Raw genomic sequence first — 24,449 nt, 5'->3', positions numbered from 1 at the left:
CCATCGAGTCGACATCCGCATAAACATTCCCTCCGTTTTTCTCCCCTCTTTTTTTTTATGTTTTTTTTTTTTTGTTATTAAATTTCCTAATTGCATTTTTCTTAGTGAAAAACGCGCCGTTTCCAAGACCATCGACGCGTTAATTCTCTTTTTTGTTCCTCTTAATTCCTTTTTTTTTTTTTGCCTGATAATTTGGACTCGATAAAAAAAAAAGTGTCTTATCATATCGTAAATTTCGGTGCCAATATACTATTCTAATTGCATTGGAAAATATTGACATTTTCTACGTTCGAATTCTGGGGTATGTATTACATTTCAAATTGAACTTTTTATCTAACTTTATTTCTATTTTTAAATTTCAGGCTTTTCATTTCGACGAGTTACAACATATTTTGGAACTTTCAAAGGTTTTTTGTTTCTGCGCATTTTTAAACATAAATTACAAACTCGCATTTGATTTATTTAATTTCTATTGCATGTAACACGCTGAGGACGATTTGCCTATTAATGTCCGTATACCGGCTGTGCTTTGCTCACTTGAGCCGTGTTTTATTCGTTTCTGGAACGGTCCGCGCTACCCTTTTTATTCTAGTAAGTAAGTGAGTCTGTACAATATAGGAAGCTCCGCCCTCACAGCTTCTGCTCCGGATGCTGCACAGGAGCTCCTCCTTTTTCTTCTCTTGAATAACAAATCACTCTCCTTCGCCACCCCAACCCACCTTTTTTATATATATATATATATATTCCTTTTCTTTTCTTTTTTTTTCGTTTTTGCTTTTCGCTTCTCCCCAACTTTTATGATAGATATATAGTTGATAGATATAGACTCCGTTGAGCCTAGATCCTATCCAGAAAGGTTAGCACACACACATGTAATATTGGTCCAGTGTCAAATGTGTTTATTGCAATCTTTGTTTAGACTGTGATTTCCCTTTTTTGAAGTTGTGTCATTTTCAAACTTTCCCGCCGTTCGAATTGATTTACTTTTTTTTTCGGTTTAGATAAAAAAAAAACGTGGACAGATCATCAAAAAAAAATTTATTCAAACCTGGAGAATAATCGAGTGCGTCGGTATCATGTTGGACGTGACAAAAGAGGATGCGGAACAATTGAACGCGGATGATTCCGTCAAGTGCGAACCGATGGTGGGATCATCGGATCGTCATCGCGAAACGGCAATCATCAAACCTTATTTGAAATTCGGTGTCAGCGCTATTCTCGGACTGGACATTCATCACGAACGTCAATCGCCAGCGCAAGATGTTGTTAGATCGTCTCCTGTGCCACTCGGGCCGGAAGAGTTTGCCCAGCAATTGAAAGCCGTTCAACCTCATCACGCGTCATCTTTGGTTAGCGAGCAAAACGACACGTCCAAAAATGTCTCGTTTCATCCCGTCTATCATCTGCACTCGTATTTTCATCCGCTCATCCAACAGCAAACGGCCAACAAGCCGAATTTTTCAGGTAAAAATCATCAAATCTAATTTTATTTTTATTAGAAATCTTAGTGCTTATTCCCTACGATTCGATTCAAAGTTTTTCCCCCTTTTTTTTTTTTAATTCTTAATGAGCTCATCAATTCGTTTAGCAACGAGGTTATCGTATTCGTTCCCATAGAACAACTTGAAAAAAAAAAAAAACTTTTTGCTTCAATGTCGTTCGACTCAAGTTATATCACCTTTTTTTCTTAGTTACAATCAACGATGGGCAAAATTTATATTTTCATCATTACGCTAGTCGCTTCTTTTAATGAGCTCATTTGTGATGTTCTCGCCGGCGGGGGGGGGGGGGGGGGCCGAACTGTCGTGTTTTCAAAATCATTAAAATAAAAAAAATCGTAGTCCTTTATTTGTTAATCGGTTAACAATCATTTATCCATCGTCTGTAGCTGATTGATTTGTTTGAGGTTAACACAAGATAAATAGAAGAGAGAAAAGGGGGGGAGGGCTTAAATATTGAGTCGTTGGGGTTGGGTGGGCCGCTCGGGAAAGCAGCGGGAAATCTGAAACTGCTGAACAAACAGAAAGAAGAAGGGGAGAGAGAAAAATGTTTGGTTTTGACCGGAAAAAAAGGACTGGAATAGACACACTGAGAGTGAGTTTATTAGGTTTATTATATCTATATGTCTACTAGTGTATACATATGTATACAGTTACTGCTGGAAAAAAAAATGGGCCCTCTTGTCCTAGTATCATCCCATTTTTTGTAGTTCCCCATATAAAGGTGGGGGAGGTTAGAAGAGCAAACACGTTCCAAAATGGACTGTGTGTACTTAAGGATATAAAGATTTTCGTGTGTGTAAATTGCCACTTAACCGCCATTGTCCTCTGTGTATGTACTATAAAAAAAAAAAAAAAGGGAGCGGATTGGGTTACGTGTGTAACTTTAGTTTATTATTATTCTATCTAACAAAAATTAAAAAAATTGAATTGATTGTTAAACAGATCGACTCGCAGGAGAAATCAGGGCCGGATTGAATGCGGATATCTCTGGACGTCAACACAATTCGAATTTGGCGGGTTCATCTTCGTCGACGTATCCGTGGCTACAAGCGGCCGCCGCTGCGGCCGCTTGTGTTACCAATCAAATGGCTAATTCCGTCTACAATACGTCGATGGTCCAGCAGCATCCACCACCCACGTCGGGATTGAGTCAATCATCGTCGTATTACAATTTTAATGTCGTCAATTTGGCTGCGGCCGCTACGTCCAGCAATAGCGGGGCTGGCCCAGCCAACAATTCCGCCAACCGGCCCAGAGCCCGTCGAGGTATTTTTTTTTTTTTTTTTTTTTTTTTTTAAAGAAATTGTCTTTAAACCGTGGGAATTGAATTTGCAATTGTTTATTTGACAGGAATGATGAGACGGGCAGTCTTTTCGGAACTGCAGCGGCGCGGACTTGAACGCCGCTTCCAAATACAAAAATACATTTCCAAACCGGAACGTAAGAAGCTGGCCGAGAAATTAGGCCTCAAAGATTCTCAGGTAAAACATCATTTTATTTCTTTTTTTTTTCGCCCGTCTCTTTTTCATTTCGACTTGATTGGATTGGTCTCCCCTCCACTTACTACCTTACAAGACGGCCTGTTCGTGTTTATCCATTTTTTTTTTTGACATTCATTGTCCAGCCGTACAATTTCCGACAATGGACAAAAAGCTTGTTCAGATTTCGTGATTAAAAACCAGGCACCCAGAACTCAGACGGCCTGTCCCCCCCCCCCCTTGCGCGCTCATCTTCTTTTCAAGGCCCATCCCCACGTGTATGTTAAGAGCGTTGAAGTAAGGCCCTTTCTTTTTTCTTGAGCCCATGTCCTAGATGTGTATGACTGATAATATATATATATATCTCTTTATATATATATATATATTATATTGCATACATAATATGAGAAGAAAAAGGGGTGTGGGAACATCGCGGTGCTGCCAGTGACGTGATTTGATGATGGGAGGGGTGCCGAGAGTCAAGATTTTTTTATTTTATTTTTTTTTTGCGTTCGTTCTTCCCTTTTGACGACGTCGGCCTATATAAAAAGGGGGAGGGCACAAGTCCGGGACGGACGGACCGAAAGAGGGAGGGGGGATAGATGTCTAGCCCAGCTGGTGCCAGCCCAGCCGTTGCCTGCCTCTTCGTTTTTTTATTTTTCCCTTTTTTTTTTCATTCCTCTCTTCTTCCCCCCTTCTATTATTATTATTATTATTATTATTATTATTATTATATGACGTCGCGTGCGGAATCGGGAGTATTTAGAACATCATCAAATCCTTTGAGTTTTTTTCTTATTAGTCATCCAGGAGAAACCGAAGAGGGAAAAGAAATCATTAACGATTCACAATGATTTCTTTTTTTTTTTGAAAATAACTTTTCGTTTGAATCTATGGAGAAAGGAAAGGTACGCAAGGCTTCGTTGTCGTGTGCAAGCCAATTAGCGATCGTAATTTTCAATAATTAAAGAAAGAGGGGGGGATAACTGTTACTTAACAACGAGCGTGAAATGCAATCAGAAGCTTTTTTTTTCTTTCTTTTCAAAACTTGGGCCTTTTCAAATATTTTTATTTTTTCTTTCGAAATAAATAAAAGAAAAGCAAAGAGAGAGATATGAAATACTAGGAAGCCCCTGTTGCATTCGCTTCGAAAAGAAAAAAAAAACAACAAAAATTGCAAGCTGTTACCCGAGCGACAGCGGCACATTTATATACATTTGATTTGTTATTATTATTATTATTACTATTATTATATAAATCTTATTATTGGTTTTGTGTGTTGGCGTCGTAGCTTCGCCCCCCCCCCTCACCATCCACTAGCGAACAGTCTGACGGTCATACAATTTCAACGGCAATAGAGATGACGCTCCGTGCAAAGCGTCCCGTCACGTTGCGCCACTTTATTGGCCGCCATCAAGCGTGAAACAAACAAACAAATGCTCGCCCGTCTTTTGTGTGTATGAGACTAACGTTAGTTAACACGTTTTTCTTTTCTAAACGACATCAATCAGATCATTTTATGTGGCGGGAATCAGCGGTAGGAGAAAGCCAATCCAAAACATGTTTAGGCATGAATGGTTGATTGGACAACGATGATAAAAGATTTTTTGGAAAAAAAAGGAAATATGGAAGAATGTCAAAAGAAAAAAGGGAAGACGAGTCGTAGGAGGGGATCGAAGAGCAATTTCATTTCTTTGCAAGTGAGAAAAGCAGAAGGCGCTGGGTGTAAAGAGCCGGGCTGGGTGGGAGGAAGAGGGGGTCTATAATAATCGCCATCAGCTGTCGTCAGCAGATGTCACCTTGTTTTTGGCAGTGCGGAAGATGTGTTCCTTTTTTTTTTTTTTTTCTTTCCATCCTTTTCTATCGTGAAGCATCTAACGTCGGAGTAAAAACTAATGAATAAACACGTTTCGGGGGATGGGGGGAAGGAGAGTGTAGGAGAAAGGGGACAGATACGGCAAACGGCCAAACCTCTTGATCTCGATTTTCTTTCGGCAGTTTCCAAGAAAAACCCTCCTCCATTTTTGCACAGGGCCTTCTCATCATGTGTAATAATAATAATAATAATAATAATAATAATAATATATTCGACTCGATCTTTTTCCTAACATGCACTGCCGGGCAAGTTCTGCATGTGACAAGTCGCCATTTTATTATTATTTTTTTTTTTTTTTTTTTTTCGTGATAAGGAAAGGGATCTTTTGACGTACGTTGGGTGATGTATAAAAATCAAGAGGAAGGAAAGGGGAAGTGAAAAAAATCGTTCAATCACAGCACAGCGGGAGAACTTTGCGAAAAAAAACACATACACGAAATATGCGCGGCTGCTCACGGTAGGCGGTGTGGGTGGGACAATATGGGAGGGGGGGCGAGGTGGTGAGGCTATGAGACGTTGATGGTTGCAACGACGCCGCCTGTTCGTGAGAGTTTGAAAGATGATTGGATCCGCCCATGCAGTCGCGCCATCTCTTATTACAATAAACACATTTTCGTATATATATATATATACGTTTTTTTTTCCTCGTGTCTGTCGTGATATGACAAGTACGTAATCCATCGTGATTTGTCGTTGTTTGTAAAAATGGGTTCATCGACAATGAATTGATTTATTCAACGTGCGATTGCGATTTATTGAAGGTTTGGTTTGCTACTGACGGTGGGCTTGTTTTTTTGCTGGTGGTTGATTGATTGAGTATGAAACGTTAATTATCACGACGTGAAACAATATGTTGCCGATTGACTTTTCAAACGATCAGAGAAAATTAACTTTTTCCTTTTCGGTTTTTTTTTTCTTTTCTTAATGTGTGAAAAGGATTTTTTTTTTTTTTATGAGCCATGAATGTCGTCGTCTATTTGCCACAGTTCGTTTATCCTCTTTATTTTATATTGAGCTCCTTTTTTTTTTATTTTCCCGGTCGGTTTGTAACAAAGCTTTGCGACGACAAAAGGAAGAGGTTTCGGTTGTAAAATTAGGCGCTTAAAAATGATTGTAATGAGTTAACAAGCTCGTAAAAAAAAAAGAATTCTTTTTCTTTCTCTTCACCCTTTTTATTTGATGTGGTCATGCGGTTTTATTAATGTCTTCCGCTACGTGGAGCCACCTAGCGGTCGCAGTAAGAACTACCTTGATGGATATGGGGAAAAATCGCGCAAATGATGACAAATCGTTTCCTAATTTCCACGGGACTTATCGTGCGAACGTGCAGCTGTCATAGTTTCGTCATAGCGAGGGGAAAAACGTGAACTTTTGTTGTTGTTTTTTTTTTTTTTCGCAAAAAAAAAATGTTGCACCACAATAGAAAATAACCGGGAGATTTTTCTTTTATCGATATTGTGAAATAAAACAAAAGCTTAGCACATCCGTTGCAATTCTTCTCCTTCCTCCTGCGTTTTTTTGTATTTTATTTTATTTTATTTTTTTTTGTTTTTACCTTATTGTTGTTCACCCCCTATCCTCCCACACCCCCATTCTTTACGGGAAAGAAAAAAAAGGGAATGAGTCGATAGCGTGAACAGTGAAACCTGCCCAATGCGCAATAGAACACCCCCCCCCCCCCTCTTCCAAAAAAAGACAAAAAAGGGGAAGATTTTTATTTACTTTCGTGACCGAATAATTGGCTACTCGGCACAACTTTTTTTTCTCTCCCTCTCTTTTATTTGTTTTTTTTTGTTTTTTTACCTGCTATGCAATATAATATACATATCCCCACCATTGTTTCCCTCAAACTATTTCTTGCTACCCCCTCCCCCCCCTCTTCACGGGGTGAACATACAATCGCCAGTAGCTAGAATAAAACAATTGCTGTCTGTTATGTTGAAGGGGGTGGGGGAACAAAAAAAAAAACACAGCAGCCAGCAATTTCGCGTGACTCGATTTTTGTTTTGTATTTTTCGTGCGTAACCTCGTTTCGATATCAAACAAAAACGAACGCACGACAATGTCGCATCAATTGGGTTGACTACGTGTCGACGATGGGGTAGATATTCCCCCCCTCCCTTTAAAAAAAAAGGGAAAGAAAATATTAAAAAGACAAACAATCTAGAATAGTTGTATTGCGATCATAGTTTCTAATTCCGCCGTCGGATGGCGCTGCCGTCGTCTAACCCCCCTGAAACTTGCACGATCTTCGTTTAATCAACAACAATATTCTCGTGAGCCCCTCTCTCTACCCCCCCCCTTAGGCAAGCGAGACACGTATTGACGCAACGTCGTCATCGAGTCCAATTTCTTTTCTCCGATTGCATCGTCGTGAATGACGGGTGGCTCAAAAAAAAACAAACAAAAAAAAAAACAGACGCAGTAAAACAAACCCGTTTCTCTCTGAAACCCCCAAAAAAAAAAAAAAAAGGGCGAAAATGACGTGACACTAAATGCTGACTCGATTGGCCATGTGGCGTCGGTTAGCGTCACCTGGGTTTGCAAAGCTGCCCGAAGGCTATCCCCCTCCTCCCCTTTCTTTCTTTTTCAAGTTTTGCTCCGCCGATCGTGCGGCCATTGACGTCAACCTTGTAGAGAGCAAGAAAAGGAGGGGAGAGCGACTATAGAAAAAAAAAAAGACGCAAAAAGTCTCTTGAAATCGTGACGACATTTTGCAGCCAGTCGCTTTGCAATAACGTTCAAGGTCGTAGACGGCCGTCAGCATATAGACGCTCACGCAGCCAATAGTGCGGTTTTTTTTTGTGTCTTGGCCGTGACTTGGACTCGTATACGCGTTGCGCAACCGATGCCAATGGCACTCTACGCTACTACTACACGCTCGTAGTACACACCGCCAAAATCCGTGGGAGTAAACTCGTCCATAAAGAGAATCTCTTTTTTTTTCTTTTTGCTTGTTTCCTTCGCAGTAGGTAGCAATTAAATGGATATTTATAGAAATAGTTAATTTGATTTTTAGTGATAAGGAAAACTCCGTTTTTCTTCTGAAAAATAATGACGCGAATTGCAGATGGCTTGTAACATTCGTGAAATGTGACGGGTCTATAGGCAAGTTATCACCCGTTAATTAAAAACATTTTTTTTTTTTGTGTAACGATTATTATTCAAACTTTTGCATAATGGCTTCCGTCGCTACTCACGGGGGGCCAACTTGATTTGACAGCATTTTGAATAGATGGCGAGGAATCTCATTTTCGAAAGCTCTCTGTTCGTGCTTCATTAATGTGGTAGGCACAACTTTGTATGAGGAGGCGGAATCTTTTACAGTGTCGTTTATCGATTTCGAACATTGAAATCTGTTTTTAAAAAACACACATTTAAAAAGGCCCTTTTAAAAAAAAAAAAAAATGTAATCTATTTATCTTTTACCACCTGCCGGTCACACCTGCAGGGAAATGAATGATGGCCTTCCCCAATCGGATTATATTTTTGATTGTGGTTTTACGGGCTGTTGATTGGATATCGAAAATTGTAAAGAGACACACACACACACACGTACGGATACCGCTTCATTATTACGGTTTTTACTTGATTCTAGCCGTAGGAAGTAAATATAACTTTGATGTCGAGGCTCCATTTACCGTACGTGTGCACACTGTCGACGGGATTTGTTTATCTTCTCAAAATGTTAATTGCGAAACATTAAAAAAACAAAATCCAATTTAATCAGCAGAATGCGTAGTTTCAGAATTTCGCCGCATTTTTATTTTATTTTATCTGCCTAATTTATGCGTACATATTGCGAAAGTCGATCACCTTGAAATTCAAACTTCTCCTTTCGCTGCAATTGCCTTTTTTTCTTTAAAAATGATCCTTTGCAAAACAAAAATGGACATTTGGATGAGCTCCATTTTGTTTTTTCGTTTCCCTCCCCCTTCCCTCAAAGAAAAAGCCAGGTACACTAAAAAAAAATAAATAAATAACAACAAACAAGTGCGCAACAGCTTGCGGATGTACACAGGAATGAATATTGACATCGCCATTAAAAAAATAGAAGGGAATGGGAGGGTATGGCCTGGATGAAAATTGGCAACCCAAATGTGCTGTTTTTCTTTTCAAAAATACATGTGTGTTTTTCGTATAGCCTGGGAACTGCGTTGTAACTGTACACGAGAACAGGTGCGTTGTAGATGACGTATGTAGGTCATGTAAGCGGCCCCATCATCGGACAAAGTCAATGTGTCATACTCGCTTACAAAACTTGCCATTTCGCAACATTTCCACTTTGCGTTGGGCCATTCGAAATTCAGTTTGGTTGTTTTTCTTGTTTTTCGGAATTTTTTTTTTTTATCATTTAGGTGAAAATATGGTTCCAAAACCGGCGTATGAAATGGCGCAATTCGAAAGAGCGCGAATTGTTGGCCAATGGTGGGTCGAGATCGCAGACATTGCCAACCAAGAACAATCCGCATCCAGATTTGAGCGATTCGGAAATTGAAAGAGCCGCCCGCCATACGTCGTTCCATCATTTGAAATCGAGCAACCAATCGGCGCCAACCAATGAATCGATTAGCGCCACCTGTTGTCTCGATGAAATTCGTTGAAAAAAAAATAATGCCATTTTTTTTTTTTTTATTTACTTTTTCTTTTATTTGAAATGAACACGACACGTATTTTGTTGTCCCATTCCTCGCTACCATGTGCTATTATTTATTCATAATATTTAAAAAAATAATTTAAGAATCGATCTCAAAGTCAAATGTAACCATTTTCTCGATTTCACTCGCTTCCATGTTTTGATTTCATTTCGTTTATAAAATCCCAAAATCTTACCCTTTTTTGAAAAAAAAAAACATTTTCATTGTCAATGTGTGCCAAATAATTGTCTGTTGATAATAAATCAACAATAACAAAAAGGGAGGATAAATAAAAGTCATGATCGAAATGATTCAACCGATTGAAACGTTTTATTGCTGCCTTAGACGTCCATTTCATTTTCATAGAAAATAATATATGGACAATGGAGGGAGATGATGATCCGGTCATGGGAACACACCAACCTGCCACGTGCGACAAAAAAGAAATACATTTTATTTTTTTCTTTCAAAACAAAAAAGAAAAATGGAAATGGATTTTATTTTATTACTGTTTTCATGGCGTTCAAGGTCGACTGCTTTTTTTTCACCGGTCCGGTTATTTTTCTTTTTGTCCTGTCTGGGGTCTTCTTGATGGTGAACGCATGTCAGTTATCAAAAATAAAATAAACTTGTTTGTGTGACGTTGGGGCTAAATTTATAATTTATGTACGACCGTTGGAAGAGTAAGAAGTACAGACAGAAAAAAAAAATAACAAATGAAATCATTCACGCCGAGCACGTCGTGATTCCCTCCACAAATGAATGGACAAATCAATTAGCAATTAAATTTAACTGTCTGAAAATTGCTCGTTAAAAAACGAAAGAATCGGCAATTTTTTATTGTTAATTGATTCAATACGAATTTCGGGGGTAAATATATATACTTTAATTACGTCAATTTTTGTTTCACGTAAAGAATAACTTGTCTCGTCGATGATGATACCGAAACGATAACACATCCATTTATCCCGTGGTTTTTTTTTTCGATTTTAAGGGGGGAGGGAGAGAAAAATGGAGAAAAGACGAAAACCAAAAAAAACAAAACACAAGCGGCGGGGTTTTCGACGATAAGCGCAAGGGCAAAAAAAAAAAAGTAGGGGAATGGAAAAAAGGAAAGGGAAGAAGGCGAAGGTGGGCGGAGCTATACGCTCTATAGAATCCCCCTATCCTTTTTACGCTGCCTCACCACCACTACGGTCGTGAAACGGCGAAACGGTAGACCCCTACCTCCCCATTCCACCTCCTTCTTCCCTACCCTACCCCCTCTCTTCGGAAGGAAAAGAGAAAAAAAACGCCGACGCCCGTCAACGTTTCGTTCACTAAGCCAACAGACGGCCGCGTGTAATGATGTAAGACAGTGACACCTGGTGGTAGATTTTTTTTTATTTTTCAAAAAAAACAAAAAAAAAAACAAACAAAAACAAGTCTCGAAACAAATTCGGAAGAGTAACACAGAAAGAAAACGAACTTTGAAGTACAAGTGACAATCTATGCCTGGTGTATCGTGAGTGTCTCTCGTGTATCTTGGCCGCGGCCATTATTCGAAGAAAACTTGAAATTTCGCCTACCCCTTCATTTTCGTTTCTACAAATATCATCTTTATTTTTGAAATTGAAAGAAAGAAAAAGATATTCGGTCTCTGCCGAAACGATGACATCCGCATGTCTGCTACTCGAACGCTGATGTACGACAGCAGACAGCACTGCGCGCCACCTTACGACAACGTGCACGACGCCACATCTGCTGCCCGGTTGTTGAATCGCCAATCCGACAAAAGGTAAATAAAACTCGTGTTTTCAATGGAAACATTTTCTTCAGACTTTTTCCTCTGCTTTCCTTTTTTTTATGTCTTTGATATGTTACTTATTCGTTCATCTAAAATAACGTGCACGAGAAAGTTGTTTCAAATGGGAAAAACTGCGCACGACTTGACCGTGACATTTGGGCCAGAGTTCGTTAAGCTCTCGATTCGCAGAATTCCTACACACAAAGTTGAAACCTGATTCCCGTCTGAAACATGTTCGTTTTTCCTCCCCTTCTTTTTTTTTTGCTTTTCTTTTAATTGGATCAAAAAGTGTGTAGAGAAAACAAAAATTGCCGCTTTATCTATACAGCATTTTTCTTATTCTTTTGGAAAGAGGGTGTAACGTCGCCAAGGCAACCAACCGTAGGGGGCTAGGGTGTTTTTATTTTTCCTCATTTTTTTTTTTTTTTTAATATTTTCGATCATTTTCATATAATAATTCCACCTGGGGAGAACGAGCAAAGTTCCCCTTGGTTTTTCGGGGCACCGCACTCACCTTTCATTATTCATCCGAAAATCCGACTTCTTTTTCCCTTCCATCCCCCCTTCTTCTATCCACTCTATCGTGATATTCTCACTTTCTAGCTGCAAGCTTCTTATCCCCCCCCCTCATTCGAAAAAATTCCGTCGTTCGTCGTCGACTTGCGCAAATGTAGGCCGTTGGGCCTACCAAGGGTGAAGTGGGCGGAGTCTAGTCGATCATCCACCTACCGAATGGTGTTTTTTTTCACCCTCCTCATCCTTGACCAGGAAAAAAAGGAGGTAGGCCTCGCCACGTGGAGAACCCCCCAAAGGTAACGTAACACACGCACGAGGGGATTAGCAAAGTTCTTTTTCACCCTCTTTTCTTCTTCTTCACCCTCAGGGCACCAAGACACCAGTTTTTTTTGGGACCCTATCTTACCCTCCCTACAAAAAAAGATCCATGTCATTGCCGATTGATTTCTTTTTTTTTTTTATAACCTGTTTTTTTTTTAAGGGGGGGGGGGGGGTGAATCAGGTCGTTCATCTGCGGTCAGCCATATATTTTTTTTTTGTTGTATTCAAATAAGTTTGAGAAACTTGTCCTTTTTTTTTTTTTTTTACTTGTGTTTTTTTTTCTTACCCAGGTGGTGGGTAGGGTAAGATTTTCCTTATTTGGTGTAATCCCAAGGGTGGGGTTGGGAAAAATATAGCTGACAAGATTATGCAAAGCGTTGTTTTTTTTTTACATATGCTGTCATGGCGAATTCGAAAAAGCGACCAATAAAATAAACGTTTTGTGGTTAGATTATTTAAATAGTTAGGAAACGAGGAGGAGGGGGGATAAAAATGCCTATGACAAAAAGGGAAGAAACGGCACAGGTGATTGGTGCAAAAAAAATATGGCGTAGTACTTGTTTCAATGTTACGCCAACCCCTCTAGTGGCGAACGTTTTTTTTTCCGTAGTTCAGTTCGTTGGCCTCGCCACCGCCCCGTTTCATATTTGATTGCTGAATTTTTATCTTTCGTGTTTCATCGACAAACAACAGTCACTGCCGTCATTTTGGTTCACGAGCTCTGCAAAATAGTGTATCGAGTGCAAAGTTCATTTTTCATAATCTTTGTAGATGAAATCGTTGACGAAAGAAAGAGAAAAGAATGGGAAAAAAACAAGTATTTCAGACTAGTGTTTTTGGTATGGCAAATCCTGCAAATTGCATAGCGTGTTTTACTTGGAGCTTTTATAGGGGACGGGGGGGGGAGGCGGTGGGCGTCACGAGTGGGTGGTTCGTAGAAGACATTCACGTGGCCTTTCTATACAAGAAGGTAGGGTGGCTTGTAATAGAGGAAATGGCGCGTTGCACTGCTGCGGAACTCGTAGACCGTCCAGAGACAAAAAAAACCGCCATTTGTTCTTTTTGTTCTACGTTTGGTCGCCATCTTTTGTTTTTCCCTCTTTCATTCCGTTTGGTTGATTACGTAACTTTAGGGTTGTTGTTGTGAAAGTCTCGATTCGCTAATCAAGCAGCTGTTTCAACTAAATAAAGATTCCCTTTTCTTTTTCGTTAAACAAACTGTAACGACCGAGAATCGAATGGCAACCATTTAAAAAAAAAAAAAAAAAACAAGCTCCGCCCTTCAGTCCAGACGACCAGGTTCGTTGGGGTTGTTGACCACACACACACACACAACGGGGTCCCTAAAAAAAAAAAACGCCAAAAAAACTTGGGTTTTTATTATTTTTCCAACTTGACTAAAGTCTAAAAAAAAAAAAAATCAACCAATTCAAATGTTTTTATCGTTTTATTTTTGCTACCGAAGGTATCGATCGGAGCTTAACAAACATTATATTTGTGGTTGATGTACACCTCTTCCCGAGAGATTTTTCTCATGGTCAGGTTTATTTCCCCATACCTTTTAGGTGTATGTAACAGACTAAATGGGATGGGGATACAAATATATATTTTTTGCACGCAACGTGGTACATTTGCTACTTTAGTACCATGACGGCCTTCTCTTTTCTTTACGATCGACCGCGGATGGCGCCATTAAAAAATTGAAAGAATCAAGACCTTCCAATTTTTTTTGGTTGGTTAGCTCCACAATTTTTGCGTGATCATCACGGCGATATACACGGGAAAAAAACAACGTGGTTTTATATTTTCTTCTCATTTTTTTTTTTTTTTCGCCAGATGTGTCCTTTTTTTTTCGTTTATTTTTTTCTAAGCCTCGGGAGCCATTGTGCCTGTAAAAAGAATTTTTCTCACGTATATTTAAGGTGCGGAAATGTTAGAAGGAGGCGGGGTGGATGTATTTTTTTTGTAGGGGGTACTTTTCTCCCGCCGCTAGGGGCATTGACGTACCTTTTTTTTTTCTTGAAAGCTATGGAAAAAATTTTTTTTTGTTTTGCACACACACGTGAATCAGCGCCATCAGGCGGGCGCCAAAGTCGTCGGACGACAAAATTCTTTTCTTTTTTTTTTTTTTTTTTTCTCCCGCTTTTACCCTCCTCTCTCATTCTCCCTGTTTTCGGAATAACATGTAGGGGGCGCTGCTGTGACTTAATATTTTAGCCCCATAGGCCCAAAGTTTCTCGACTCCTCTCTGGGGGAGGAGTATAGAATTTGTGTGTGTGTGTGTGTGTGTGTAGGGGCGAAAAGTAAGGGGGAGGAGAGAGACTCGTGTGCCCTGGCCACAGTGCGTTTTCATACACGTCGGGGCGCAGTGCGTGCTAAAATTCTTTTCCGGCCGAGGGGCTTTTCGACTCGGGTCGATGTGAAATCGAAATTTAAGTTGCCCTTCCCCTCCCTTTCCCCCGTGTGTCTGTGTTCGTCTCGTGTTTGTGTATATTTTGTGCCTAGTGTAATGTGTACGACACGTTAATTTTTTTAACAAAAAAAAAGGGTGAGTGGATTTTATCTTAATTTTAATGTTAATTCTAAATAACCAACCCCCATAAGCCAATTGTCAATCATTTCCTAACCATCAATTCGCGTGTGTGTCGGCGGTGGCGCTGACAGCCGTCTTTCGCAATGGGAAAACTTTATTGACCAGCTCATCGATTTTGTAGGGCCCATAGAGAAAAAGTTGGCAAATGCGTAAGTCGCGAAAGGGAAACTAAAAAAAAAACAAACAAAATGTAGACGCTGAGGCCGTCGCAGTGTATTTGCCCTCCCGTACGGTCGCGCGTGTGTGTGTGTCGGCACGGGGAGAACGTGTATTGCGTTCGTGCTGCCATCTTTCTAGTGCCATTTTTAGGAGCAAGTATGGGGTAAACGCTTATCATCTATATACTGTTAAAGGACACGCTGTGTCAGACCTTTTTTTTTCAATAGATAAACACTCGCCAATATTTTTACCAGTGGTAAAGGTCGCGGTTTTGTTGACTTGTCGTAAAAATCGGCCATCTTTTTTTTTTCGTACACCGACAACCAGGAAAGGTTAGGGTAGATAAATGAGGGGGGGAGAGACGCCATTGGGCACATTGATCGCGGCGGTGGCGCTAGCATCTCGTCGTGCAAAGTGTGGTGTGTGTGTGGGGGTGGCGCAATAGGCCTGCTGCGGGTAGGATACAGGAGGGTGGTGAGGGTGGAAAAAAAACCACCACTACCCACCCTGCCTGGCTGCCAACAAGAAAAACTGGAAAAAAGAAAAGGGACCGACCAATGAGAACGTCCGGTCCCGAAACTAGGCCTATACACGTGTCTTTTTTATGAAGGGCTTTTTCGCCAAAGGCAGCAGCGTGCAGTCAAAGTGTGTGAGCGGCCACCGAACCCACCCCTCCTCCCCTAACCTTCTCATCTCTTCACGTCGTCGGTCGGTCGGTCGTCCGTCTCTCTTTCTCCCATCTTCGGTTTTTCTTTTTTTTTTATTATCATTTCCTTCTTATTTTTCCACCCTCACATAGGGGTAGTGTGTAGGCCATGCGGGTTACGCTTTTACGTAAGAGGGTGGGTGTGTGTGTGTGTGGGGGGGGGTTCATCATGAAGGCTATCTTTTTTTTTTTCGTTTTTCTCTCATTCTCCCCGGATTCCGAGTTTTTCGGGTGAGTGAGGGGCATTGCGAATGAACCCGCTAAAGGGAGAAGAGCTGATGAAAAGTCCAAAAAAGAGGATTAGGATAGAGAAAAAAAAATATATATAAGGCCTAGAAATACGCAATACCCTGAGATTGGGGGGGGGGGAGAAACCCTGGAGGCTAAGGGGGGGAGTGAGGCACTAGCGTGAGGATCTGCCTGGGCTATATATTCACATTGTCGAAAAAAAAAAATTGGGGGGTGGCGGTTGGATACAGGGAGAAAAAAAAAGATAAATACGCAACGAAAAGAAGAAAAAATTCTTTTGAAGCTATTTTTTTTTCTCAAGGTGAGATTTCATCCGTCTTTCAACCCCCATTTTTTTTGTTGTTACGACAGACGGTTTCCCTTGGATGAAAAAAAAATTTCTCTTTTTTCTACCCTCTTGCGATTATGATGACCTTCCTCCCTACAAATCTTTACGAGTTTTATGGCTGGAAATGATGTAGAAACTCGTAAATAAAATGATAACTTCCGCCATTTTTTTTTTTTGATAAAGTGAACTTTGTTCTCATCATTGTCGCAATCAAAGTTCATTTAACCAATTTTGGCTAGATTGTCATTTTGGACATTTTTCGATTTATTTTTTTGTTCATTGACTAAGAAAAGAAAATCACAAGGAGCATTTCTCTCTCGTTTTTCTCTCACAAAAACGCTAAATTCAAACACATCGGAATGTGTTTCCTTCAACTTACAGTGCTGAGCCTCTCTCTCCCCCCATCTAATCTCCCGGGTGTGTGTGTAAAAAGCTTCGGGTTTTCAAAAAAAGTTGCGACACACATTGGGGGAAGGGAAGACGAAGAAGAGGAAGAAAAAAAAAAAAAAGTTTCGTCTCGGTTTTCTCCATCTCCAGACAACACTCAATAGGCCCGGCCTTTCTGTTTTTATCATTTTCAAACGAGTCGAATAACTTGAGGATCTTTTTTTTTTTTTTTTTTTTCAATTTTTATTTCCAAAAACTTGTTTTTCGTCTTCGTTTTTATTTTTTGTATTTTTTCTTTACGTGGTGGTGGTGGTGAACTTTTATCGTCTAGAACACAACTCACCCCCCTCCCCATTTCCATTTATTGAAAATTGGGATATTTATCTTCTCTATTTTGTGTTGTGTGTATCAATCAGAAAATGTTTTAGTAAGAAAAGACAAAAGACAAAAAATGTGTTCGAAAATGGCGTGGCCCCTTCGTCCCGGCGTTTCAATGTCCGATCTCTTATCTTTTGAGTTGACTTTGTAAAAGATTGTTTCGTACTACGTTTATTTTTTTGCCCGTTCGAAGATAAGACGCGTATTTGAACAAAGTAGAGAAACTCTAGGATATTGTAAAGAAAGCAAAGAAAATCGGGATTCAAGAAAAAAAAAAAAAAAAAACGGTTGGCAAACTTTTTTTTTTTTTTTGCTTACCCCGATTTTTTTGCTCTGCCATCTCACGGCAAAAATGTGAAACTCAAGAGAAAAAAAAACGAATGAAAAATGGTTATAGTTTTCACCTGAGAAACGTATGAAACGTAACATGTGGAGATTCGATGACATAAAACACTTGCATTTTTTATAATCGTTATCGTTTGTCGTAAACAGGTTCCCACATGAATTTTCCTTTTTTCTTTTTAAATACTTTGCATATAGTTTTTTTTTTGTTAGTGGATGCAAACCAGCGTGCATGCCATGTTTGCATAACTGGTTACGTGTTTGTCTGTTTTTTTTTGTTTTTTTTCAAACCAATTTTCCCGATAAAATGTTTGGCTGCTCTCGGAAAAAGTGGGCGGGATAAACAGAATGGGATAATTGTTACTATGTGGCTACTACCAACTAAAATGTATTCAATTTTTTTTCGAAATCTTTTCTGGAATCACAATTAATGTGCCAATTCGGGGCAAAAAAACAAAACAAACAAAATTGATTTCTGTGTATTTTAGATATATTCCCGTGCTTGCAGGTTTCTTATTGTTTCCCAAGAAACACGAAATGAGTTTGCGGTTTTTTTTCGATTTCAAACTGTAGTCAAGTAAACTAAAAAAAAAAATGATAACGTTTCGTGTAAACAGGAAATGCAATGAAATGTTTCGGCAATGTTGCGAAATTCTTTCGCCATATTTCTGCCTTTCTTTTTTGTTAGTTTCCTTTCATACACACTATGTGTGTGACACATCCTGCCCGCCATTTTTGATTATGATTTTTTTTTTTCGGTTGTTTGTCCCTGATTCTCTTTTTTTTCCCCGTCCATGAGAAAAGCTGTTGAATTTTCCCGGAATTCACGAAAATAGGGTGCGATGGCAGCGCGCCCCGGCGTCTTAACACGACAATTCGATTAGCAATCAGAAATGACGTGTTTCTTTTTTTCATTTAAAAAAAGAAGAAAAATTATCGGGAGTGGGACGGGTTCTTGTAGACTCGTTTTCACATTATTCACGACACTTGGTTGTCTTCCTCGCAATCGTTCAGATATTCAAAACGAATGTATTTGTTGTTGTCTTTTCTCGGAATTTTTTTGATTGTCATTGATGACACGTGCGCCCTCACCTTTTAAAGTAATGGAGGGTATAAAACGAGATTGAAAAGAAAAATGCAAAATGTTTCATTTTTTTTTTTTTTCATAGCAGGAACGTTCTACTTGAAGGAGTGACGACGGACGAGGGAGAAGAGGAGGCTGGTGGATCGACGTCTCGGCCTGAAAACGACGATTACTCGTATCGTTTGCAACAGCCGGAAAAGAGGCAATTGTGGAGTGGCGGTCACAGCGGCAGTGGCAGCCAGCGCCGCCGCCTTGCGGTTCATCAACGACAAGCAGACGATCCTCAAGCAGAAGACGATAGAGCCGCAGAGAGGGGGATCGCGGGTGGCGGGCAGGCCGCCGCTAAGGTGAATCCACCATCACCACCGGTCGTTCCACCTGCCGCCAACATGTCCACCAAGAGTATGGGTGGTGGCGGCGTTGGTGGCCGGACCGGCAGCAACAATAACAACAACAACAACAGTAACGCGGCCGGCTCGTCTGCGCTGGCCGACGACAGCCAGCAGTACTGTCTCCGCTGGAACAATCACCGCTCCAATTTGCTGACGGTTTTCGAGCAGTTGCTCCAAACGGAAGCCTTTACGGACGTGACGCTGGCCGTCGGCGGCACTTCGATCAAGTGCCACAAGATGGTGTTGGCCGCCTGTTCCTCTTACTTCCAGTCGCTGTTCCTGGAGAATGCCTGCCCGCATCCCATCGTCGTCTTCAAAGACATCCAGTACGCCGAGATCCGCGCCATTCTCGAGTACATGTACCGCGGTGAGGTCAATGTCGCCCAGGAGCAGCTTCCGTCGCTCCTCAAAGTGGCTGAAGCCTTGCGAGTCAAGGGCCTCTTTGAGGACGATTCGCTCAATGCATCCAGCAGTGGCGGCGACAGGGAGACGCCCTATCAAGCTCCGGCATCTTCGGGCCTCCTGTCCAGCACGTCGGTCAACGTCACCCCGGGCGGTGGTGGCGTCGTCGGACCCAGCAGTCACGGAGGTAGCAGTTCAGGATCTCCTCCGTCTACCTCAATCAACGCTCATCCGCCAATCATCCGATCTACCTCAGGTCACGCCCTTTCAGGTCACCACTTGCCCGTCTCTTCCTCGTCGAACGCCGACCGCTCCACACCGTCGCACCGCTACGCCGACAGGGCGTCGGGGGGTTCGGCCGATCACAACCACCACCACAATCACCACCACCACCTTCACAACCGCAACAAGAGTCCCAGCCCGACCAGCCCGCCGGAACGCTCTGGCGGACACATTCGAGGCGATCCCGAATCTGGAGCCGGATCGTATTCGCGTCACGCGTCCTCCTCTTACCTCTACAAGTCGCCCATGTTGAGCCCGCAGGGCAGCGAGCAGGGCGGAGACCGTCGCGATGGCAGCGCCACTCGCGGCGATAGGGATAGTGCCGGAAGCGCGGGCAATCCGTTGAGCATGTGGCCGCCGCTCGTCATGCCGCTCCATCTCGGTGCCTTTGAGACGGCCCTGCGCGAACGCGAACAGGCTCTGGCTCTTTACGGAGCCATCCAGCGCGGAGGATCCAACGCTTCGGCCGATGATAGAGAGCCATCTAGCGGCAACGGACGCAACAGCGATCATCATTTCGATCGGCACGGAGACAACAACGGCGGCGGAGGCGCATCCAAACGCAAACGTCTGTCCATCGCGTCGGCTGATAGCGACCAGACGCCGTCGCTACTCCGCACCGTCCTCGGACCTCATCACGGATCATCGAAGCATCACCATCACGCCGACATCCCTGGACTCTTTCCTTTCCGTTTGAGCGCTGCCGCCGCGGCTGCAGCCGCCGAAGGATCGGGTTCGGCCGATGATCGCAATCACCTCAGCAGTTATTTACCGATGGCCATGGCTTACGCCGAGGTAATATATAAAACCCTCCTTCCTTCCCAACATAAAAATGAATTCAAATCAATCATTAAAATAATAATAATTAAAAGATGTGTATAAAAAAAAAAAAAAATAATCCAATGTTCCGGTTGGAATTCTCTTGCTACCCTAACTTACTCTTCCCTTACCCCCGTTCGCCCTTACCCTATAGATTCCAACTCACGGTCACTGGATCGTGTGTCTTGTTTTTCGTCGGGTTGCCAATGGCTTCCGAGTTCATGCACCCCTCTCTCTCTCTCATCCCCCTTCTCGTTGACTTGCACGAGCGCAGAGAATGAGAGACAGGGATGGGTAAAAAAGATTGGCTCCACGTGTCGTGAAATAGACAGAGAGTAGAATTGTTGGGGGTTGGTGGTGTGCGCTTATCGCCACCACCACCAGCACCACCCTCCTCCCTACAAGGGCAAAAGAAAAAACCTACCCGACCAGTTTCCTCTTCTTCTCCCTATAGATCCTTTTTTTTTTTATTTTTTTTGCTCGTGCAGCAGCGCGCCCCTTCTGTCTGTTATTATTCCGGGAATAGGGAGGGGGGTGGGTAGAGAGTGGGAAGGGCGAATAGTAGAGAGAGACGTAGAAAGAAATACGTCAATGACATTAGAACGCAGACATTGTAGACACGCACGCTCACGATATTATTAGCCCTGCCAGGGAATGCGTGGGTATTTTTTTTTTCTACGTTTAAGCCTCTTGATTACTTTGTTTGCCATCTAGCGGTAGCGTTTGGGATTACATAATTTTTTTTTTTTTTGACTTAAAAGTTTTTGAAAAAAAAAAAAAAATGCTAATTAATTCATGATTGTTGTGTATTGTAGAGACAAGCAGGCCGTGATCGAGATCGTGGAGATGACGATTGGAATCAGAACCCGGATTTGAATTCTGAAGACGACCCCAGCGAGATTGTAAGCAAATGAATCTTTCACATGTCATCCATTTACAAAACAAAACAAAAAAAGAAGCTGATGATTCTTATTATTCATTATTTATTTTTCCACATTCTTTGTATTCATATAAGAGCGGTGAATATGGACATCCTGTACCGTCGTCGCCCCTGTCTGATAAACGAGGTGAGTTGTTTTCGTGTTTTCGTTGATGGTGCAATTTGCCTCTATCGGATTTGCCTCGTGAGTGCGCGCGCGCGCGTGTGGCTAACCTTGACTCGATCGCGACAGTTTGTGTTATCTGCGATGATGCCAACATTTGCCGTCTGATTGAAAATGGCGCAAACGCGAATGCGTGCAAAGGTCGTCTTGTTTTTGTGACGCAAAATCGAAAGGCAAATGAAAATCACCAAGGCTATGCGTCTATGTCGTAGGGCTCCCGTCCTTATCAAAAGTCGCACATCAGCCTCTTGAAAAAAAATTTCAAGGTCTCGCATTTTGTGTGTCTGCGCATTTTTTTTTTTTTTTCTTGTCCTAATCAGCACTTCCGGATTACGAAATATTTGTGCGTCTTTTGGCCATGAACGTCTCATTTGTAAAATTTTGTTTTTCTTGGGCTTCTTATTTGGTATTTATGTTGAATACATTTGATGATTTCATAGTGGACGCCTCGGGAGCTCGGATCGCGGCCTACGTGCCGACGCAGAAATTGGAATGGAAGCGCTACAAGCAGTACACCAACAGCGATATCACGGCCGCCATTGAGGCGGTCAAGAGCGGCATGAGCGCACTCCAGGCTTCGCGCAAATTTAAAGTGCCGTCGCGCACTTTGTACGACAAGGTCAAGAAACTGGGCATCGCTACGACTCGTCCCTACAGCCGCGTCTCGTCGTCGACGTCGTCGTCGGCCGCGGCCGCAGCCAGCGCCGCGGCCAACTCTGCGGCGGCACAGGCGGCGGCGGCCGCCGCTGCGGCCGCCATGAACGCGGCCAATCAAAACAATTTCGCCGCTTCGACTGCGGCCCTGACATCGGCCATGGCCGCTGCGGCCTTGTCGCTGGTGAAACGAGAGCGCGGACCCGTCATCCAGGTAGCCGGCAGCAGTCGCCACGAGGCAGCGGCTGTTGTGGCCGCCACCAACTCGGCCGGCCAGGAGGATTTGCCCGAGTCTTGCGGCCCGGCCGACTACAGCGAGGACAGCCGTCAGGAGAGCCCTGAAAATTTGACGATTGGCTCGTCCAACTTGTCGACGTCGTCGCCAGGATCGCACGGATCGGCCGCCGCGCCCGACGCCGTCGTCCAACGGTAAGGACATCAAAAAAGAGACGCCCGATTCGACTCCGACGCCTCCGCCGGCGCCCCAGACGCCTCCGCCGCGCCAGAGCAGCAAATTTAGCGCTGGAGCTCGCGTCGGCGGCGCTTATTTCGCCGTCCGTGACGATCTCAATTCGACGACATCGTCGATAGCCGAAGTGGTCATGGACGATCGCGGCGGAAGCGCCAGTCCCAATCCCAGTACGACGTGAACACACACCTGTTTCATCAAAAAGGCGAAAGGCAAAAGCAAATTTTTGGGTTTTTAGTTTGTCGCGTCTCCGTTAGATGGGGTGGTTAGGAGCGCGGGAAAAAAAAATCTAAAAATTGTTTTTTTTTTTTTCCTTTTCATTATTTTTTTTTTCTAAACGGGTTCTCTGATAAAATCCTATTTCGCTAAGAAAAAAACAAATGATCCAGTCCCGACGGAAGTAAAAAAAAAAAAAACTCAGGTTTCGTGTGTCTTCGTCACGCACGTATCATATGTGTATGTCTCTGTGTGCGAGAGGGGAACGAAAGAGAAATGTTTTTATGTGTGTGTGCGCGCGCGTGTGTAACTGACACACCGTCGATCCCACCCCCTCAACAAGCCCAGTTAACTAACCCCGCATTCGAACGACTCTACCTCAGAACCAACATTTGTTTTCCGTTTCAAAACAATTGACGTTAGGTCAATGCAAATTTTTTGCTGATTGATCCCATCCCTCCCCCCCCCGCCTGTTGTTACACATTTTTTAAATTACGTGCGGGTTCCAAGTTTCAAAGATTATTTCCCACCCATTTTTCATATTTTTTGGATGGCACCGGTGATTCATCCTCCCCGCCCCACTTCCTACCCAGGCAAACTTCGATTTTTTTCCAACCCCCCCCGCCCAACCCGTTGATTTATAATTAGACTATTATTATCATTGATTGGTAGAAAAGACACAGACAAAATCAAACCAGTGACTCTTTACCAGAAAACCAATGGAATTGAGGAATGAAACAAAAGAAACCAGTTAAACATTTTTTTGGAACCCAAACCCGGTTTTCTCAAAAACATTTTCTTTTTTTTTTTATTGGGATATCAAAATTCATAATTTTTTTTTTTTTCTAAATTTCCTCCGGTGGTCCCTTTTCATTTGCTTTTCGGACGCTATTATTTTAGAATTGATTCATTTTTCTTTTGTTTTGGTCTTTTGATTATCCCCAACCCCCGTGAATTCATTTAGTAAGAACTATTTTAGAATATGTGTGTGTGTGCAATACGAGGTTTTGACGTTCTTTTTGTCAACTTTGGCGATGAAAAAAAAAAAAAATTCAAGCGAATTTCTTTTCGAAGGCAAAAAGGAAGGATGTTGTCCTTAACAATGTACGAGTGTGATTGCATCAACTTCTTTTTCTTCCCGTTTATTCATCTCTTTTTTAATGATTCAAATCCTGATGTGTTTCGGGATTGGACGCGTCAGGCTTGTTGAATTTTGTTTTTTTCAAAATATGGAATTTTTTGTGTTTTTCTTTTTTTTTTTGCGCCCATTGGCGAAAACAAACCATTTTGAATTGGATTCGAAAATGTGATGGCAATGGTGACGTTTTTCTTTTTGCTAAAAAAAGAAAGAAGCCTATCTTTGTCAACACTCTTTTACACACAAGGTAATCGGATAGATTCCGATTTTTTTTTTTTGCATGCAAAAAATTCGTTTTTTAAACAAAGGACCCCCCGAAATAAGGAACCCATTTTTAAAAAAAAACTTTAGTTTAGATCTTTTCAATGAGCGAAATTCAAAATGTCAAAGAACATTTTGAAAAGAAGAATTCGTGTGGGTCTTTTTTAATTGTTATTATTATTAACTCTGAATTCCACACACACACACACACACACACAAAACAATCGTCGCCTTAATGTGGTTTTTATTTTCTCCTCTTTTAATGTTCAGAATCTGTTGGGTTATTTTTTTTTTCCCTTTTCAATTCTTCCGTGTGCGTGTTTTGTATGCGTGTTATTGTCCAGCGTGTTAATTTTTTATTTCAAATCTTC

The 24,449-nt window shown here is 41.9% G+C and overlaps 2 protein-coding genes across 2 annotated transcripts; both read left to right on the top strand.

The window, feature by feature from the left end:
• The first annotated feature begins 466 nt into the window (after positions 1-466).
• Positions 467-9,686, top strand: LOC130702410 (homeobox protein DBX1-like). Its single transcript, XM_057524085.2, has 5 exons — positions 467-591; positions 1,002-1,464; positions 2,445-2,768; positions 2,853-2,983; positions 9,215-9,686. The coding sequence occupies exons 1-5, from the start codon at positions 508-510 to the stop codon at positions 9,458-9,460; spliced, it is 1,248 nt and encodes a 415-aa protein (XP_057380068.1). The 5' UTR covers positions 467-507; the 3' UTR covers positions 9,461-9,686.
• A 1,426-nt stretch (positions 9,687-11,112) lies between these two features.
• LOC130702408 (broad-complex core protein isoforms 1/2/3/4/5-like) lies at positions 11,113-22,659 on the top strand. The gene is given in 6 exon segments (XM_057524083.2): positions 11,113-11,270; positions 18,431-20,213; positions 21,053-21,139; positions 21,253-21,304; positions 21,781-22,403; positions 22,405-22,659. Coding segments are annotated over 6 exon segments (2,901 nt in total). The 5' UTR covers positions 11,113-11,154; the 3' UTR covers positions 22,645-22,659.
• The last annotated feature ends 1,790 nt before the right edge of the window (positions 22,660-24,449 follow it).

The sequence above is a fragment of the Daphnia carinata genome, chromosome 6 (genome assembly GCF_022539665.2).
Source record: "Daphnia carinata strain CSIRO-1 chromosome 6, CSIRO_AGI_Dcar_HiC_V3, whole genome shotgun sequence".
NCBI lineage: Eukaryota > Metazoa > Arthropoda > Branchiopoda > Diplostraca > Daphniidae > Daphnia > Daphnia carinata.
Note: the sequence above shows the minus strand (reverse complement) of the source record. Positions and strands in the feature narration are given on the sequence as shown.

What these genes read in the sequence shown, in the direction of transcription:
- LOC130702410 (XM_057524085.2), top strand. Translation starts at nt 508, where the DNA reads ATGTCCGTATACCGGCTGTGCTTTGCTCACTTGAGCCGTGTTTTATTC. An exon ending in CAACAAGCCGAATTTTTCAG is followed by an intron (nt 1,465 to 2,444) that starts GTAAAAATCATC and finishes ATTGTTAAACAG; the next exon opens with ATCGACTCGCAGGAGAAATC. An exon ending in CCGGCCCAGAGCCCGTCGAG is followed by an intron (nt 2,769 to 2,852) that starts GTATTTTTTTTT and finishes TTTATTTGACAG; the next exon opens with GAATGATGAGACGGGCAGTC.